General features: G+C 44.9%; 1 protein-coding gene across 2 annotated transcripts in view; it reads right to left on the reverse strand.

Annotated features, from left to right (window-relative positions):
* Nucleotides 1-19,700, reverse strand: part of GNPDA2 (glucosamine-6-phosphate deaminase 2) — a 34,739-nt gene continuing 15,039 nt past the window's right edge. For both annotated transcript variants that reach the window (XM_073645544.1, XM_073645545.1), the window contains exons 3-7: nt 19,462-19,563; nt 18,896-19,078; nt 17,288-17,472; nt 2,937-3,111; nt 1-2,125 (exon numbers count right to left, since the gene is read on the reverse strand). In XM_073645544.1, coding sequence (XP_073501645.1) covers nt 2,064-2,125; nt 2,937-3,111; nt 17,288-17,472; nt 18,896-19,078; nt 19,462-19,563 — 707 coding nt within the window. In that variant the 3' untranslated portion in view covers nt 1-2,063. The remainder of the gene's footprint in view (nt 2,126-2,936; nt 3,112-17,287; nt 17,473-18,895; nt 19,079-19,461; nt 19,564-19,700) is intronic.

Genomic DNA, 19,700 nt, shown 5'->3' on the forward strand with positions numbered 1-19,700 from the left:
TTTTTATTTTTAAACAATATAAAGGTTTATTGTGGAGTAAGACTAAATCAACAATGTTAGAAAGCTACATGGTATTATACAGCAAAGTGACGATCTTATAGTTTGAAATGATTTTTAAAACAATGTAACAAGGAAAAGAAAAAAAAAAGAAGCAGCAAATTAATAATAGCAGCAGGAGTTGGAGATGTAAGGGCACAGGTAGCGAGCCGCCTTCTTTACCCACAACACTAGAGCGCTTAGACATTTCCATGTTCAGAAAGAAAATCTCCTCCAGCATACATACAATGGGGAAAATAAGTATTTGATACACTGTTGATTTTGCAAGTTTACCCACCAACAAAGAATGGAGAGGTCTAATTTTTATCGTAGGTACACTTCAACTGTGAGAGACAATCTAAAAATAAAAACCAGAAAATGTAATTAAGTATTTGATCACCTACCAACCAGCAAGAATTCTGGCTCTCACAGACCTCTTAGTTTTTCTTTAAGAAGCCCTCCTACTCTGCACTCATTACCTGTATTAATTGCACCTGTTTGAGTGTGTGGACAGGTGTCATTTATACAGATGAGTTCAATCACACTCCAACCTCTCCATTATGGCCAAGACCAAAGAGCTGTCTAAGGACACCAGGGACAAAATTGTAGATCTGCACAAGGCTGGGATGGGCTACAAGACAATAGGCAAGCACCTTGGTGACAACGCAACAACTGGTGGCACAGTCATAAGAAAAACAAGATGACACTTAAACTTTCTCAGTCTGGGGCTCCATCTCACCTTGTGGGGTAAGGATGATTCTGAGAAAGGTCAGGAATCAGCCCAGAACTACACGGGAGAACCTGGTCAATGACCTCAAGAGAGCCGAGACCACAGTCTCAAACAGTACAGTTAGTAATACACTACACCATAATGGATTAAAATCCTGCAGGGCACGCAAGGTCCCCCTGCTCACGCCAGCACATGTCCAGGCCCGTTTGAAGTTCACCAATGACTATCTGGATGATCCAGAGGATGCATGGGAGAAGGTCATGTGATCAGATGAGGCCAAAATAGACCTTTTTGGTCTCAACTCCACTCGCCGTGTTTGGAGGAAGAAGGAGGATGAGTACAAGGTCAAGAACACAATCCCAACCATGAAGCATGGGGAGGAAGGGGGGAGAGAACAGCATACTTTGGGGGTGCTTTTCCGCAAAGAGGACAGGACGACTGCACCATATTGAAGGGAGGATGGATGGGGTCACGTATCGCAAGATTTTTGCCAACAACCTCATTCCCTCAGTAAGAGCATTGAAGATGGGTGGTGGCTGGGTCTTCCAGCATGACAATGACCCAAAACACACAGCCAGGGCAACTAAAGAGTGGCTCCATAAGAAGCATTTCAAGGTCCTGGAGTGACCTAGCCAGTCTCCAGACATGAACCCAATAGAAAATCTTTGGAGGGAGCTGAAACTCAATGTTGCCGAGCAGAAGCCCCGAAACCTGAAAGATCTGGAGAAGATCTGTATGGAGATGTGGGCCAAAATCCCTGCTGCAGTGTGTGCAAACCTGGTCAAGAACTACAGGAAAGGTCTGACTTCTGTAATTGCAAACAAAGGTTTCTGTACAAAATATTAAGTTCTGTTTTTCTATTGTATCAAATCCTTATTTCATGCAATAAAATGCAAATTAATTATGTAAAAATCATACAATGTGATTTTCTGGATTTTTAACATTCTCTCTCACAGGTGAAGTGTACTTTTGGTAAAAAATTAGAGACCTCTCCATTCCTTGTAGGTGGAAAAACGTGCAAAATCGGCAGTGTATCAAATACTTATTACCCACTGTATGTAAGCAGCAATACATTTTGCGTTATACAATAAAAAAGCAAAAAGTTTCTGACCCTCACACACCAGCGCTGGGGCCAAAGAAAGATTCAGATCTACAGACGATATAACCTATGTCGTATGGAATGTTATATGGCTAAAGCGGAGATTGGACCATAAGAATACAGTACTTGTGCAGATTTATAGACCAGGTTACAGGAATATTGCATAGCCACTACGTCATCTGCCACTTTCACACCACGTTAGTTCTTCGTCTTCATGCTGTGCAGTGGTTCCACCAGTTTATTATGTACATGCATTAAGCCTAGGAAAGCAAGAAGGAAAAAAAAAAAAAAGGGTCTAGTTTTATCAAGGCTTCTGTCACGCACATCCTTTTGGCATGAATGAGCATGGCTTAACCCGTAAGAGAGATCTGTAGATTTGTAATGTTTATCTTGTCTCCTGGTTCTTTATAGGCTGAACAGCAAGACAGAATAAACACTACCATTAGGACTGACATTTTGTAAGCCAGTCTTAAAAAGAAGCATGCAGGAATAAGAGGTGCCCAATTCATTAAGAGGCACAGGCCATGAAATGATTGGGCGCATCTCATGAGTGGTGTGCGCCTTGCCAGAAAGGTTACTCCAGTCAGGCACTGGAGTAATATTTCTGGCATAAGAAATGGCAATACTTTTCATGAATTCGATGGGCGAGTGTAGCTTCCCGCCATCCTGGCTCCTGCGCAGCCCTGTCCATTTTGCCTGAGCTGCTGCAAGCTAGCATGAAAACGCAGTCGCTAAACTTTTATACAACTCCCCTTTGCGCAAAAATTTTGTGACTAATCAAAGTGTTTTCGGCCAGTTTTCTGGTGTAAAAACTGATGCATCTGCCCCTTAGTTCTTCCTTTAAACAAAATGATTATCTAACCAATAAATGACCATCTGCTAAGATACAGATACAGCAATCTGCCCAAAACAATCCATGTAGTCTAGGAAAGAAGGTTTGCGTCTTTAACCCTTAAGACCCCCACCACCCCAGATTGCAGCCCAGTCCAAGAACCAGATAGATGGATGTGGCCAGGCATGTTTCATGGTTAAAAACTCTTTCGAGATATTCTAGTGATTTTCTCTCCTCACCTTTAAAATACTTCACAGTTTTGACTCGAAGCTCTAATGTAGCATCTTCATCACAGACAAATATAGTACGAGGATGTTGCTGGAAAGCCGACACGGTCCACATATGATTGACACCTTCCTCTATCGCTTTATATAGAGCAAAAGCTTTATGGGCCCCAGTAATGAGGATCAATACCTGTCAGGTGAATAAATAGAATACAAATTAAAGGGATTGTCTAGGATTAGTGAAAATAGTCTGTCTCCCCACAGACCCAAATAGTGACACTCTTGTTATCATATTAATGAAGATGAAGTGTAACATTAGATGAGAGGTAGTGGACCTTATTGACTTTTCTGTATCAGGACCTAATTATAAAGCAAATCACCCTCTGAAATACAAGTCCTTATATTCTGCCTTACATGTAATCCTACACAGCTGCTGTATACATCTTAAACAGATCTATAGGGATATCCTTCTCATCTACCTGTCTGAGTGACACGGCTGTCAAAGATTTCATGGCTACAATTTAGTGGATAAAACAGGACTCCATTTTTTATGATGGCAGACTCCTTTTTGTTAGCATTAGGTGTCATTATTAAGTCTGTTTTTCATGTACAAGTTTTATCAGTGTATTTTTTTTCCTCGCCCATTATTGTTTGCACGTCTGTTTACTAACCTATTGACCAGCAAAAAAAAAAAAAAAAAACCTCACGGGGACGTGCAAGTTTTTGATCCGAACTATGAATCAAATTCACCAATGCAACACTATTGGCGAATGAAAAACTTGGGACAGCATTTTCCATGTGTTAGGAGAAGCTTGAGAAACCTCCATCAGCTTTTTGTTGTGCACAAGAAAAATTGTTGACACACTGAGAAAAATCTTATCAGTGTTTCAGTATTTTCCATACATACACATACAGACATACATGTATAGCGGGTTAAGTATTGAACACGTCGCAAGTAAACATATTACTAAAAGGTGCTTTTGACATTAATTTCTCCCCCAAATGTCTGTAACAACCCATTCAATCCACACAGGTGAAGAAATCAAACTATAGATGTCCATAAGTTTTGTGTAATAATGAGAAATGACACAGGGAAAAAATATTAAACTCGTGAAGAAAGATGCAGAAAGTCATGGCAAGTTATGACACCGGCTGAACTCTATCAGTTATTAGAAAGCAATCCTGCCACTTAGTGAAAAATAAAAATCAGCTGATGGGCTATAAAAAGGTGTCTCATTACCAAGGTGCCACACAAAAAACATCTCAGGATGGGTAAAACCAGGGAGCTGTCTCAAGACCTTCGCAACCTTATTGTTGCAAATCAACTGATGGAATTGGCTACAGAAGAATTTCGAAGCTACTGAAGGTTCCAGTGAGCGCTGTTGGAGCAATAATCCAGAAGGGGAAAGAACATAATTTCACCATAAACAGGCCACGAACAGTAGCTCCCAGCAAGATTTCAGACAAAGGAGTGAAAAGAATCAGAAGAGTTGTCCAAAACCCAAGGACCACCTAGAAGAGCTACAGAAAGACCTGGAATCAGCAGGTATAATTATTTCAAAGAAAACTATACCTAATGCACTCAACCTCCATGGCCTGCTTGCATGCTCTCCACGTAAGACTCCACTGCTTAACAAAAAGCATGTTTAAAGTTTGCTCAGAGGAGACAAAAATTGAACTCTTTGAATGCCATAATACACACCATGTTTGGAGGCCAAAAGGCACTGCATACCACCCCAAAAACACAATACCGACAGCGGAGTTTGGAAGTGGGAACATCATGGTGTTGGACTGTTTTTCAGCATACGGCACTAGCAAATTTCATATGATTGAAGGAAGGATGAATGGACAAATGTACGGAGACATTCTTGATAAAAATCTCCTGCCATCTGCCAAGATGAAGACAAAACGAGGGTGGACATTTCAGCAAGACAATGATCAAAACACACAGCCAAGGAAGCTCTCAATTGGTTTCACAGAAAGAAAAACCGGAATTAGTCTTAACGGTAATGATGTTTCCAGGAGTCCACATGACAGCACCATAGGAGGAGTAATCCCATATCCTGTGTAGGGACAGGAAGCACAAGAGGTTAAAAGCCCTCCCACCCCCAACCTCCTCAGTGATTTTCCAAGAACCACATTGGCTGGGTACAACAAAATTTTAATTTAAACTGCTTAGACATATGTTAGAGTCACAAACAGTAGCAATATAGGGAGGGAAATAAGGGTGCTGTCATGTGGACTCCTGGAAACATCATTACCGGTAAGACTAATTCCGGTTTTCCAGTACGTGCCCATGACAGCACCATAGGAGTATACCCAAGAACTCATAGCTTAGGGTGGGATAACTGCCTGAAGTACCTTCCTACCAAACGCAGATCTCTGCTGTGAGAGAACAGCTAGCTTGTAGTGTTTGCAGAAAGTAGTATGTCCTGACCATGTGGCTGTGGTACATATTTGTTCAATGGTAGCCCCTGCTCTAGTTGCCCATGAGGTGGAAATTGCTCTGGTGGAATGGGCTTTGATAATTTCAGAGGGAGGCTGTCTTTCTGAAAGATATGCTAGATTAATCATGGATGTGACCCATCTAGCTGAGGATGGTTTTGAAGCCTTCCTGCCTCTATTTTTTCCCCCAAACTGTATAAAAACTAATCTCCAGTTCAGAGTGGCTTCCAAATAGGCCAACACTGCTCTGCGGACATCAAGCTGGTGGAACTCTTCCTCCCTCTGATTCCTAGGATTTTTGCAGAATGATGGAAGAACCACTTCTTGGTTTAAGGTAATCGATGACACCACCTTCGGGGAGAAACTTGGATCCAGTTTGAGAATGATACAATCATCCCGACTCTGCATACATGGTTCGACAACCGATAGAGCCTGGATTTCACCTAACCGTTTAGCTGTGGTGATTGCCACCAAGAAGACTGTTTTCAGAGTTAAGTTCTTTATTTCTAATTCATTAACCGGGCCGAAGGCAGGTTTGCAAAGGACTCTCAGGACAAGATTCAGATCTCACAGAGGGGAAGAAATTCTCTGTGTAGGCCTCAGTCTCTGGATTGCCTTGACAAACTTGATTATCCAGGGATGCGAGGACAATGATGTGTCGAAGAAAGCACCTAGTGCCGCAATCTGCACCTTCAAGGTACTTGGTCTAAGACCAGCGTCAAATCCTGCCTGCAAGAAATCCAGGATCGCAGGGATGTCTGGCTGAGAGGTGTCTACCGTCCTGTGGAAATTACAAAAGGTCCTCCAGACTTTTTTTATATATGGCCTGGGTTACAGGTTTTCTACTAGCCTGCATAGTCTGGATCACTCTGGCAGATAAGCCCTTGTTCTTCAGGATCTCCCCTTCAGAAGCCAAGCTAAGAGCTGGAGCTGTTGAAGATTCTGATGCAACAGTGGACCTTGCGTCAGAAGATCTTCCTGAAATGGTAAAATGATTGGGTCTTCCAATGCTAGATGATGTAGAAGGGAGAACCAACTTCTCCTTGGCCAGAAAGGGACAATTGCTATGACTGTCGCCCGATCTTCCTGAATTTTCCGCAGCATTCTCGGAATTAGAGGACCAGGTGGGAAGGCATATGTTAGGCCCTCTTCCCAATATTGTGAGAGTGCGTCCACTGCCAGAGGTTGATCTCCTGGGTCGAGAGAGAAGAAAGATGTAGTCTTTGCATTTGTTCTAGATGCAAAAAGGTCTAGGTGCGACTGACCCCATCTGCGAGTTAATTGCAAAACACCTCTTCTTTCAGTTCCCATTCTGAAGCCTTCATCTGACGCCTGCTGAGGTAATCTGCCTCCTGATTGTCGAATCCCCGAAGGTGAACTGCTGAAATGGAGCTCACTATCTTCTCTTTACCTAGGAATATCCTGTTGGCCAGGGACTGGAGAAGTGGATGTCTTGGTCCGCCCTGATGTCTGATGAAAGAGACTGCCGTGATGTTGTCTGACAACATTTTTACATGTCTGTCTTTTAAAGAACGCCCAGCTTGCCTGTAGTTCCCGAAAATTCGATGATCGGGTCTGAATCTCTGTGGACCATGTTCCTTGGAGATAAGAATCTCCCACCCGAGCTCCCCATCCTGAGAGACTTGCGTCCGTGGTCACTAAAAGACAAGGTTCCAGAATCAACTGCACTCCCTTCTGTAGAATCTTCTGGTCAAGCCACCAGTGTAGAGAGTCCTGAGCGTCTCTGGACAAATACATCTTCCTGTCTAGGTAATTCTGATGTCCGTCTGTCACTTCCAGGATGCATTTCTGTAGAGGTCTGGAATGGAACTGGCTCCATCTGACGCAGGTGATGCATGACGTCATGATTCCCAAAATACTCATTGCCTTTCGGAACCAAGGTTTCTTCTCTCTTGCGAATCCTTTGTGGAATTGAGAGCATCTTGTCTTCCGGGAGACAAGACATTCGTATTCGGGAGTAGAGATGGACTCCCAGGAAGATGGGATGGGCTGGTATTTTTTATCTTTGTTCCCCTTATTAAAACTCCAGCTTGTGGACCCCCCTTTTTTCTGCGTGTTATATTTACGGGAGTGGAACGGTTTACGAAAGGGCTGCTCCTTCTTTTTCTCCTCAGGGAAGCCCTTCTTTTTAATCGGACGCTTTTTCTAGAATGTCATCTAGTACCGGTCCGAATACTCTGAGTCCTGAAAATGGAATGGAGCACAGTTTGTTCTTAGAAGCGGTATCTCCAGACCATGTTTTTAACCAAACAGCTCTACGGACTGAGTTGGAAAGCGCATTATTTCTGGCCGCAAATCTGACCGATTCCACTGAAGCGTCGGCCATAAAATTTGTTGCCATTTTTAATAGGGGCAATGATTGAAGGAGAGATTCCCTCGGGGTGCCATCTCGTAGGTGATTCTCGCTCTTCTAGCCAGACTCTCATGGATCTGGCAATAGATGTAGCAGCGACATTAGATTTAATAATTGCCACTGAAGCTTCCCAGGCTTTTTTCAAAACTCCATCCACCTTCCTATCCATAGGATCTTTAAGTCCTGACGAGTCTTCAAAGGGGATAGAGGTTTTCTTAACCACCGGGACATCAATTTTACGAATAGTGTCCCACACATTGGTGTCCTCTGGGTCAAAAGATAGTCGGGCGCAGAAGTCTCGTGGTATAGAGAGTCTCTTCTCCGCATCCTCCCATTCCTCTAGTATCATGTCCTTCACATGGGCATTAACAGGAAAAACCATGGATCTCTGAGTTCTAAGACCACCAAACATCTCATCCTGAATGTTACTGCTCTTCTCCGTTTCCTCTACCTGCATCGTGTTTCGGACTGCTCGTAGAAGAATATCCATACCATCTGAGTGTAACATGTATCTTTTCCGTTCCCCGCCCTGAGGTGGACTAATGGTCTCATTGTCAGAGTCGCCAGATGGGTCGATTTCACCCTCAGAAGATGGTGCAATATCGTCTCTGGATCTTTTGGGTCCGGGGACATCCTGGACTCCTGAACCTGGGGGCTGCAGAGACTTAATAGAAACCTGAACCTCTTCTTTGATTATATTATGCATCTCGTTTAATAAAGCCCCGTGCTCCTCCTTTAGCATGGAAGCTCTACATTCAGCACATATACGTTTTGTATATGAATCGGGAAGTCTGATGTTACAATCCATGCACCTCTTGGATGTTACTGTGGCCTTTTTCCCTGTATCCTTTTTCTCAGAAGGAGGTGGTAACTGCCCAGATAGATCCTATAAAAAATATGGAGGGCCTGGTAAGAGTAAGCTCCATTAACCATATAAAAGGAGGTAATGGTACACTTACATGACTGTGGGGTGATCCAGGAAGGGTATCAGGGTGAGACATCTCTGCCATTTTGCTGTCAGGGGTGCCCAAGATGCAAGCCTGTCTTTGTGCCCCCCTTCTTATACCTTACCTGGTCGTCCTGTCATTCTTTTCCCTGCTGCTTGGCGTCTGGTTGAACCGCGGTTTGAATTTCCCACGCAACCGCCACCGGAAGTGGTCATCCCGAACTTCCGGTTTTGACGCCGGGGGGTCCTGGAGCCAGTAGAAGCTAGACCCACCCAGAGCAGGACGCCGAGAGCCCCAGCGATGGGGAAGCGGCACCCGGAGGCTCCAGCACACTGGAGGGCTGAGGGACTGCTGACAGGGAGTGTTGGCCCAGGACCCGCTTTGTGGCGGGAAGGAGAGAGCCGTGGCCCCCAGATCCCCCCCCGGGATCCCCTGAGGTATATCCATCTTCGCACCAGTGCTCCGGCACCAGCGCTCCTCCTGTACTCCCTGTCCTGTGTAGGGACAGGAAAAACACTGAGGAGGTTGGGGGTGGGAGGGCTTTTAACCTCTTGTGCTTCCTGTCCCCCCCACACAGGATATGGGATTACTCCTCCTATGGTGTTGTCATGGGGACGTACTGAAAATAAAAGTTGCTAGAATGGCCCAGAAAAATCACCTGACATGAATACAATAGAACGTTTAAGGAAGGAACTAAAGAAGTTCATAGAAGGAGCCCAGGGAACCTTTAGGATGTGAAGAGTGTGTGGAAGAATGGGCCAAAATCACCCCTGAGCAATGCATGTGACTAGTTTCTCCACACTGGAGGCGTCTTGAAGTCATCACCAACAAAGGCTTTTGTACAAAGTATTAAAGTTCAGTACAGTGGTTTGCAAAATTATTCACCCCACTTGGTTTGTTACATTACAACCTGTGTTTAAATATTTTTGTAATCCGATTTTGTGGGATGCATAAGCACTAAATAGTGCAAGTTGGTGAAGTATTCACCCCTTTTGCTATGAAGCCCCTAAAAATTTCTGGTGCAAGAAATTACCTTGATAAATCACAGGATGTCCACCTGTGTGCAATCTGTGTGTCACATGGTCTGTCAGTATATACGCACACCTTTTATGAAATGTCACAGAGGCTGCAACACCATTAAAGCAAAAGGCACCACTAACCAAACCACACCATGAAGACAAAAGGAGATCTGCAAACAAGTCGGGGACAAAGTTGTTGAGAAGTACAAGTCAGAGTTGGGTTACAAAAAAATATCCCAATCTCTGATGATCCCCCCAGAGAACCATCAAATCCATTATCATGAATGGAAAGAACATGGTAGAACAACAAACCTGCCAAGAGACGGCCACCCACCAAAACTCTCAGCCCAGACAAGGAGGGCATTAATCAGAGAGGCAGCAAAGAGAACAAAGGTAACCCTGAAGGAGCTGCACAGTTCCCAAGCAGAAACTGGAGCATCTGTCCATAAAGCCACAATAAGCCGTACACTCCATAGAGGTGGCCTTTATGGAATAGTGGGCAGAAAAAAGCCTTTACTTACACACACAAATTGTAAGGCTCGTTTTGATTTTGCCAAAAAGACATGCGGGAGACTCCCCAAATGTGTGGAAGAAGGGGCTGTGATGATATGAGATGAGATGAGACCAAAACTGAACTTTTTGGCCACCAAGGTAAACTTCATGTCTGGCACCAAACCAACACAGCTCATCACCCCAAGAACACAACAGTGGTGGCAGCATCAATTTGTGGGGATGTTTTTCGGCAGCAGGGACAGGGAAAATGGTCAGAGGGGAAGATGGATGGCGCGAAAATAGATAATTCGGTTTCTAGAAGCCTTCCATGACAGCATTGGAGGATGTTGTCCACGCCCTATCGGGGCGAGAGGTTAAAAGCCCCTCCCCACCATCAATCCCCAGATCACCTGTAAAAATGGTTACCTGACAGTTATATGGAATCCATAGGGAGGGAAATTCGTGCTGTCGTGGAAGGCTTCTAGAAACCGAATTACCGGTAAGGACTAATTCTATTTTCTCAATACGCCTTCCACGACAGCATTGGAGGAATACCAACGATATTTTATTAGGGAGGGACAATAGCTTGTAGGACTCTTCTACCAAAGGCTAAATCCCTAATGGACGATAAGTCTAATCTATAATGTTTAGAAAATGTGTGAAGGGAAGACCATGTAGCTGCCCTGCAAATCTGCTCCGTAAAAGCGCCCACTCTTTCGGCCCAAGAAGTTTATGTGGATCTGGTAGAGTGAGCTTTTAAGGCGATCAGTGGATCCAACTGTTGATTGACGTAGGCTTCCTCGATCGCTTTTTTAATCCAGTTTGCTATAGTGGATTTAGCTGCCTTCCTTCCCCTGTTATGCCCTGAGTATTGTATGAATAGATTTTCATCCAATCTCCAAGACTCAATCTGTTGCAGATAATAAAGAACAACTCTTTCAGACATCTAAGAGATGGAACTCTGCTTCCTTTGAATTAGAAGGCTTCTGGCAGAAGGAGGGAAGGATGACCTCCTGGGAACGATGGAAATCTGTAACAACCTTTGGGAGAAAGGAAGGGTCCAAACGAAGAGTAATTCTATCTTCAGTCACAGTCATGTAAGGTTCTCTGATGGAGAGAGCTTGCAGTTCTCCTACTCTCCGTGCTGAAGTGATGGCTACTAAAAAGGCAGGAGAGAGAGAGATAGAGAGAGATAGAGAGAGACTGTATTGTACTGGATGATAAAGGCTCGAAGGGAGAGAAGGTTAGACCCCGGAGCACCACATTAAGATCCTAGGATGGGACATGGGATCGATTTTTTGGGTGAAGTCTGAGTGCTGAAGTTATGAATCTTTTGATCCATCTGTGAGAGGCCAAATCTTGGTCGAATATGGAACTTAGGGCTGAAATCTGCACCTTGAGTGTACTAGGTTTGAGACCCAACTCCAATCCATTCTGTAAAAAAATCAAGGATCCAAGCAATGCTGGGGTGTGAGGTGTCAGGAATATCCGGGGCATACCATGATAGAAATTTTTTCCATATTTTGCCGTATAAAACATTGGTTACTGGTTTCCTACTTTGTTGAGTTCTTATAACCTTTTCAGAGAGACCTTTGGATTTTAAGATCTCGGCTTCAGTAACCAGGCTGCAAGGTTTAGCCACTGAGGATTTGGGTAAAATAGGGGACCTTGTGAGAGAAGGTTGTTGACCGGTGGAAGTATCACGGGACCGTCCAGGAAATGTTCCGTGATGGCGCCGAACCAAGGTCTTTTGTGCCACAGAGGGGCCACTAGAATTGTTGCCACCCTCTCTAACCTGACTTTCTGGATAGTTCTTGCTATCAGTGGAATTGGAGGAAACGCATAGACCAGTTTGAAATGCCAGGGATGGGCTAATACATCTAGATTCATGGCATTGTCTCTTCTGTCCAATGAAAAGAGGGGAAGTTTTGCATTTAGGCGACTGGCAAAGAGATCTACTTTGGGGAGACTCCATTTTGCTACCAGTGACTGGAATATTTGAGGATTCAAGCTCCACTCTCCTGGCTGAATGTCTTCCCTGCTTAGAAAGTCTGTTGAATGTTGTTTGAGCCTTTCAGGTGAATTGCTGAAATTGACAGGAGATGTTGTTCTGCCCAGGAAAATATTAGACTTGCGATTTGTTTCAGGCCGTCTACCCTCGTACCTCCCTGATGACGAAGGAAGGCGACTGTAGTCACATTGTCCGAGAGTATCTTGATGTGAGTACCCTGGATTAGGTGGACTGCTGCTCTGAGCGTTTTTTTCTACTGCCTTCAGCTCCCTGAAGTTGGAGGATCCGGCACTGATCTCGGGACTCCATCTGCCTTGAAAAGGAGTCTGGGCCACCATGGCACCCCATCCTCGTATACTGGCGTCGGTAGTCACTGTGATCAGAGGGTCCTGGGTCCAAGAAATCCCCCTCCGAAGATTTTGGGTGCTTGACCACCAAGAAAGGGAAGCTTTTACCCGGCCAGGAGTCCTGGTCCGTTTGTTCCATGATTTTAGGATATGATCTGGGAGAGACCTTGAGTGGGCCTGAGCCCATGATACTGACTGGATACAGGCCGTCATTGACCCCAATACAGACATTGCCGTTCTCAATGTTGGATTCTTCTGGTGTCTGAAATTTGAGATCTTGGTTCTGAGAGCTGTTTGATGCTCCAATGGAAGAAAGGACATTTGTCTGCTGGAGTCCATTAAGACACCAAGGAACTTCTCCTTGACGAAAGGAAGGAGTTCCGACTTTCCCAGGTTCGGAACCCAACCTAATGAGCGGAGGGTTTTTAGGGTTATGGAGACATGAAGATTGAGAATCCCCACTCAAGGGGCGATGATCAGCATGCCGTCCAGGTATGGAATTATGCAGACCCCTTGTTTTCGGATGAGTGCAATGACTTCCGCCATAATCTTTGTAAACACCCGAGGTGCTGAAGAGATGCCGAAGGGAAGTACGTTGTACTGGTAGTGTTCTGTTGTCCCTGGAAATCGCAAAGCACAGGAACTTCCTGTGGGTCGGATGAATCGGCACGTGGAAGTATGCATCTTTTAGGTCTATGGTTGCCATGACATAGTCCTTCTCTATTAGGGGAATAGTTGACCTTATGGACTCCATCTTGAATCGACTGTATTTGATGTGATGGTTTAGGGATTTCAGGTTGATTATGATGCGTGGGATGCCTGACTGTTTCTTTATTAGGAAAATTTTTGAGTAGTGACCTGCACCCTCCTGGCCAGGGGGGACCGGAGACACTGCTCCAGACTTTAGCAGGTTTTGTAAATCGACTGAAAGCAATTCCCAAGCCCCCCAAGAGGGAAGGGACGTGACCCTCAGGACCCGAGGGGGGCGACTCTCGAATTCCAATAGAAGACCCCCCTTGATAGTATTGAGGATCCACTGGCAGGAAGAAATTGCCTGCCACTGGGGAAAGAAATCCGAGAGACGCCCCCTTACACGGCCCAGGTCATTGCTTGTCCTGCTGCTGGTGTTGTTGCTGGGCAACAATGATGTTACGACCCCTGCCGCCCTTAGGATAGCTCCAGCGCCCAGACTTTCCCTTTCCCCTTTATTGTGAGGGGTGACTCTGGGAAGGTCGAAAGGGATGTTTTTTAGGTTGTTTCTGTTCAGGAAGGGTTTTCTTCCTATCCGAGGCCTTCTCCAGGATATCATCCAGTGGTGGCCCGAATACATATTTCCCTTGAAATGGAATGGAACAGAGTTTAATCTCAGAGGCGACATCCCCACTCCATGTTTTGAGCCACAGAGCACGGCGGGCAGTATTGGATAGGACAGCTGCTCTAGCCGCGATCCGGACTGACTCAGACGAGGCGTCCGCTAAGAAGCCCGTGGCTTTTTGAAGGAGAGGGATGGAGTCTAGCAGGTCTGCCCTGGAGGTGCCCTGAGACAGATGTTCCTCTAGTTGGGCCAGCCACTTGAAGAGGGATCTGGCCAGACAAGTCGATGAAATATTAGTCTTGAGAGAAGCAGAAGAGGTTTCCCATGATTTTTTAAGGACACCTTCCATTTTTCGGTCTAATGGATCCTTCAATTGGGATGAATCCTCAAAGGGAAGTGAGGTTTTCCTCACTACCCTTGCCACCTGGATGTTCACCTTAGGGACATCCCAATCAAATTCCTCACCTTCCAACGGAAATCTATGCTTTAATTCCGAAGGGGTGGCGAGATGATTTTCTGGGGATTCCCATCGGAGGAGATCTCTAATGACCTCATGAACAGGAAACCCAGTCTGCTTTTTTGATCTAAGGCCCCTAAACATTTCATCTTGAACGGAACAGGGGACCTCGACTTCCTCCAGCCCCATAGTGCCTCTAACTGCGTCCAGTAATTCTTCTAAGTTGTCCGATGAAAAATAGGATCTTCCGGTTTCAACTTTTTTGGCAGGCCCTAAGGATGCTATTTCATCCAAATCGTCAGAGGCAGAGCTACTAACATCAATAGAGACTACATCTGAGTCTAACTCTTGGATCTTCCTCTTCTTAGGGGGAGATGGCCTGGAGGAGGAGTAGACAGGCAGCACAGCAAAAGAGGCTTGGACCTCCTGTCTAACTACTTGGATCTCCTGTTTAACAAGAGATCTAAGTTCCTCAATTAGAGGGATTTTCTTCTTTAATTATTCTATCTGTACAGGGCCGGCACAATTTCTTCTTATAAGATGAGGACAACTTTTTAGTGCAGATGCCACATCTACGAGGCTGGTCTTTATCCTTCTTAGAAGCGGGGGCCTCGTCTTCCTAAGAAAGGGGAAGAGAAGGGGACCCATGTAACTAGAAGGAGGGGAGATCTAGTTTCATCTAAGGGAGAGGTTAAGATAACCCCTTAGTGACCACCCAGGTACTACTCACTGTAGCCGAGGGCGTGCTGGGCTCTGCAGATGCAGGGATACTGGATCTGTCACCTTCCATGGTGGAGATAGCCTTACCTTTGGCGTCTTCAGGCGGGTTTTTATATGGAAAAACCGTGCCTCCCAGCAAGGAACCTCAGTCCCCTCCCCCTTCCGGTCACTTTGAGGGCCACTCCGATTCGATATCGGCCTTGCCGACCGTGGGATGCGCTCAATCTCAGCGTCCCGGCATGGAGCACACAGGCCGGAAGCAGAACCTGCGGTGACGTCACCCAGGTGCGCTCGCGCCCAGACCGCGCCTGTCGGCTCTGGGAGCGCCCACACCGTGCGTCCCAACGTGGAACGCACAGGCCGGAAGAGACAGGACCTGCACTGACGTCACTACCGGTGCGCGCGCCCAGAACGCCGGCGGAAGGAGGAGATGCCAGGGAGCTGGAGCAGGCCCCCGGCATGAAAACCACCCGGCTTGCTTTAGCCCGGAACGGTCCCAATGGGAGCAGCATGGAGGGAGGAGGGAGCGCCCCGACTGACCACTGCCCGGCAAGTATAGCCTGATACAATGCTGCTTGCCGGCCCGACAGCACTGCAGGACCTCTCCATGCCCCCAAGAAGGACAGGAAAACACTGGGGATTGATGGTGGGGAGGGGCTTTTAACCTCTCTGTGTTCCTGTCCCCTGATAGGGAGTGGACAACATCCTCCAATGCTGTCGTGAAAGGCGTATTGAGAAATACAAGGATATTCTTGAGCAAAACCTGTTTCAGTCTGTCAGTGATTTGAGACTGGGATGGAGGTTCACCTTCCATCAAGACAATGACACAAAGCATACTGCTAAATCAACACTCGAGTGGTTTAAGGGGAAACAAGTAAATGTTTTGGAGTGGCCTCGTCAAAGCCCAGACCTTAATCCAATTGAGAATCTGTGGTCAGACTTGAAGATTGCTGTTCACCAGAAGAAACCATCTAACCTGAAGGAGCTGGAGCAGTTTTGCCTTGAGGAATGGGCAAAAATCCCAGTGGCAAGATGTGGAAAGCTCATAGAGACTTATCCAAAGCAACTTGCAGATGTAATTGCTGCAAGGGGGGGGGGGGGCTCTACAAAGTACTGACTTTAGGGGGGTGCACTCTGAAGTTTTCAGCTATTTTGTCCTATTTGTTGTTTCCTTCACAATAAAAAGAAAACCAAATGTTCACCGCTGTAGGCATGTTCTTTACATAAACTAATGCAACACTCAAAAAAAAAAAAGAAGAAAAAACGGGAAATTCCAGGTTGTGAGGTAGCAAAAGATGAAAAATGCGAAGGAGGGTGGGGGTGAATACTTTCGCAAGCCAATGTACGTGTGTTCAATGCTTTTTCCCTGTGTCATTTCTCATTATTACACAATTTATGGACATCTATGGTTTGAATTTTTTGCCTGTGTGGATTGGATGGATTGTTAACGACAATTTCATGTCGACAGGACCTTTAGAAATTTATTTACTTGGACACATCACCAATTTTCTTTTCTAACACTTATTTTACCCACATCCGAGTCTGAGCTGTCAATTGCAGCCACAATACGTACAGAATTAGCCCTGAGAGCTGCATGCAAGGATGCAACTAAACATTCTGCTGTCTCCTTTTTTCTTGGGGAATCAACAAAATGATGTACATATTGGTGGCATCAATCTTAGTCATTCAGACGTAAGTGGATATTGATCCGATCACGGACCGCAACGCATGGACTGGCTGGAGGTCTCCCGACTGGAGCATGACAGCTTCAGCTTGGGAGACCCGCGGCCAGTCCGTGCATTGCAGTCCATGATCAGCCCAAGACCCGCAAACGTCTGCATAAGCCCTAAGGAAAAGCCTGTCACTTGTGTAAACTTGGGTCTCCCAACCCCACCCAAATGCTGCAATCCAGGTAGAGAATAAATGGGGAAATTGCTGGTCATGCCCACAACTCTCAAAAGTTACTTCTATGGAAGTTACAGAAACAACAGAGACATGCATATCCACCTTTCCATTTATTCTCCAACTTGATTTGAAAGCTGCATTACCAGGCTGAATTAAGGCTCAAGGAGCCCTGATTCCAGTAGTCTACACCGATGTAGTTCCCAGACATTTATATCATATCCTGTGGGTATGTGAGAAAAGTCTAAAGATGTGAAACTTTACATCTGTAGAAAAAGGACATTTTATTCTGACCATAATGGGTGCAAGTAATGTACGAACATAAATGCCTATATACCTCTCTAGCATCCATTACTGTCCCAACTCCGACTGTTAATGCCATAGTTGGCACTTTAGAAAGATCGCCATCAAAGTATTTAGCATTTGCCAAAATGGTGTCCATTGCTAAAGTCTTGAGTCTTGTTCTGGATACCAAACTAGAACCTGGCTCATTGAAGGCAATGTGACCATCTGGACCAATACCTGCAAAATAAGAGAAATAGATTTCAACAAAATGGTGAAAATTTTCCTCATTTTTGGAAAATTTTGTAACGTGTGTGTGTGTGTGTGTGTGTGTGTGTGTGTGTGTGTGTATGGCAAAGTGTAACCTCCTTTAAGACAAACCTCCAGTGAACAAGCCCATCATCTCACGTACTGTACCCATGTAGAATCTTTATCTCCCAAGCTCAGCTTTCTGTGCTACAGACCTCTCCTCCCTTTTAATTTAGGATGTTCGCATTGTATTCCACTTAATACACAGTGAAGCTGCACTCTGGTCCCGGGGGACCTTATCTTCACACCTGCTGCTCCTTTTCCCTTCCCCACCGTTTATAATCATAGCAGTTTAAGTCCAGAGACTGTCTACATATTCCATGGCTGATGCTGCTGTAAGCACAGGCCTTCATTAGTGAGCAAACTCCCAATACAGTCCCACAAGACAGTGATCATTGCCTCTACAGGAGTTGTCTGTACATGTGAAAAAGACTTAGGTATACTAATAAATCATAGACTGAACATGAGTCAACAGTGTGATGCAGCAGCAAAAAAGGCAAATACAATTCTGGGATGTATTAACAGAAGCATACAGTCTAGATCACGTGAAGTCATTATCGGTCTTTACTCCTCTTTGGTCAGACCTCATCTGGAATACTGTGTACAGTTTTGGGCACCACATTTTAAAAAAGACATAGACAAACTGGAGCAAGTTCAGAGAAGAGCGACCAGAATGGTGACTGGTCTGCAAACCATGTCCTATGAGGAACGGTTGCAGGATTTGGGAATGTTTAGCTTGCAAAAAAGAAGACTGAGAGGAGACTTAATAGCTGTCTACAAATATGTCAAGGGCTGTCACATTGTAGAAGGATCATCTTTATTCTCATTTGCACAAGGAAAGACTAGAAGCAATGGGATGAAACTAAATGGGAGGAGACACAGATTAGATATTAGAAAAAACTTTTTGACAGTTAGGGTGATTAATGAGTGGAACAGGCTGCCACGAGAGGTGGTGAGTTCCCCTTCAATGGACGTCTTCAAACAGAGGCTGGACAGACATCTGTCTGAGATGATCTAGTGAATCCTGCTTTGAGCAGGGGGTTGGACCAGATGACCCAGGAGGTCCCTTCCAACTCTACCATTCTATGATTCTATGATTCTATGTCTCTGCTGCTGAATGCCATGTAATATAGACGCCTCACATCTGACCTAGCCTCCTAATTGCTGAAACCAAATGATTTAGGGGCAGCTAAGGAGATCACCTCATTGTGAAGTCAGTCTCCTTCTAGAGCTCAGTAATAAGTATGAAGATGATGGGATATACACTTCTTAAAAGTACACCGTACATTCTCTGCTCAGACTTAAAAGGGGAACTTTCAATAGGATGATTATTTCATTTATACATATCAAATACCTCCAACGAACAGCTCGATGTCACCAGCTTCTTTGATTTTTCGCTCAAATTCCTCACATTCAGCCTGCAGGTCGGCAGCATTGCCATCCAAGATGTAAGCATTATTGGGATCTATATCTATGTGCTTGAAGAAATTATTCCACATGTAAGAATGATAGCTCTCAGGGTGGTCCCTCGGTAATCCTAACAAGCAAACGTGACGAAAAGGGGATTAAAAACAAAGACATATTAAGATCTATAAAACATCAGAATGTTATAGGTTCTGCCGGTATATATTCAGTGTATATATAGTATGGAGTCATCTGTGCAGTAATGGGCAGTCACCCGTCAGTGATCACGACAAGGTAAGGTCGTCAGTATTACCAGTGCAAATAACAGGACATGAATTGAATGGTTTTCAATCTACCATTGTGTAATGGTGAGGACACTACAGCAGTCACGTCATCTGGAGGCAGAGGGTACAGGGGCAAGTATGGCTCGTTTCGTTATTTCTACACAGACAAGCCGTTAGGAAAAAATTAAAGAAAAACACTTAAAGATAAAAAACTAACTTCCTTACAACTCACCTACATATTCATCCATATTAAAGGTCTTCACATATCTAAATGATAGGTCACCACGTTTGTGATATTCAATTAGTTTCTTGTAACATCCTAATGGCGTGCTGCCTAATAAAAACAAGAAAAACAATGTAGGATAAATAGCGTGGATACAATTATACTTTTTAACCTAGGACACGGCAGTTGAAAGTTGTGTAAAATATCTTCCAAACCGCATGTCCCTTAATGAATTTTGTGCATCTTAC

Source organism: Phyllobates terribilis, unplaced genomic scaffold (assembly GCF_046119375.1).
Source record: "Phyllobates terribilis strain yellow unplaced genomic scaffold, ASM4611937v1 Scaffold_1__5_contigs__length_1240528914, whole genome shotgun sequence".
Lineage (NCBI taxonomy): Eukaryota > Metazoa > Chordata > Amphibia > Anura > Dendrobatidae > Phyllobates > Phyllobates terribilis.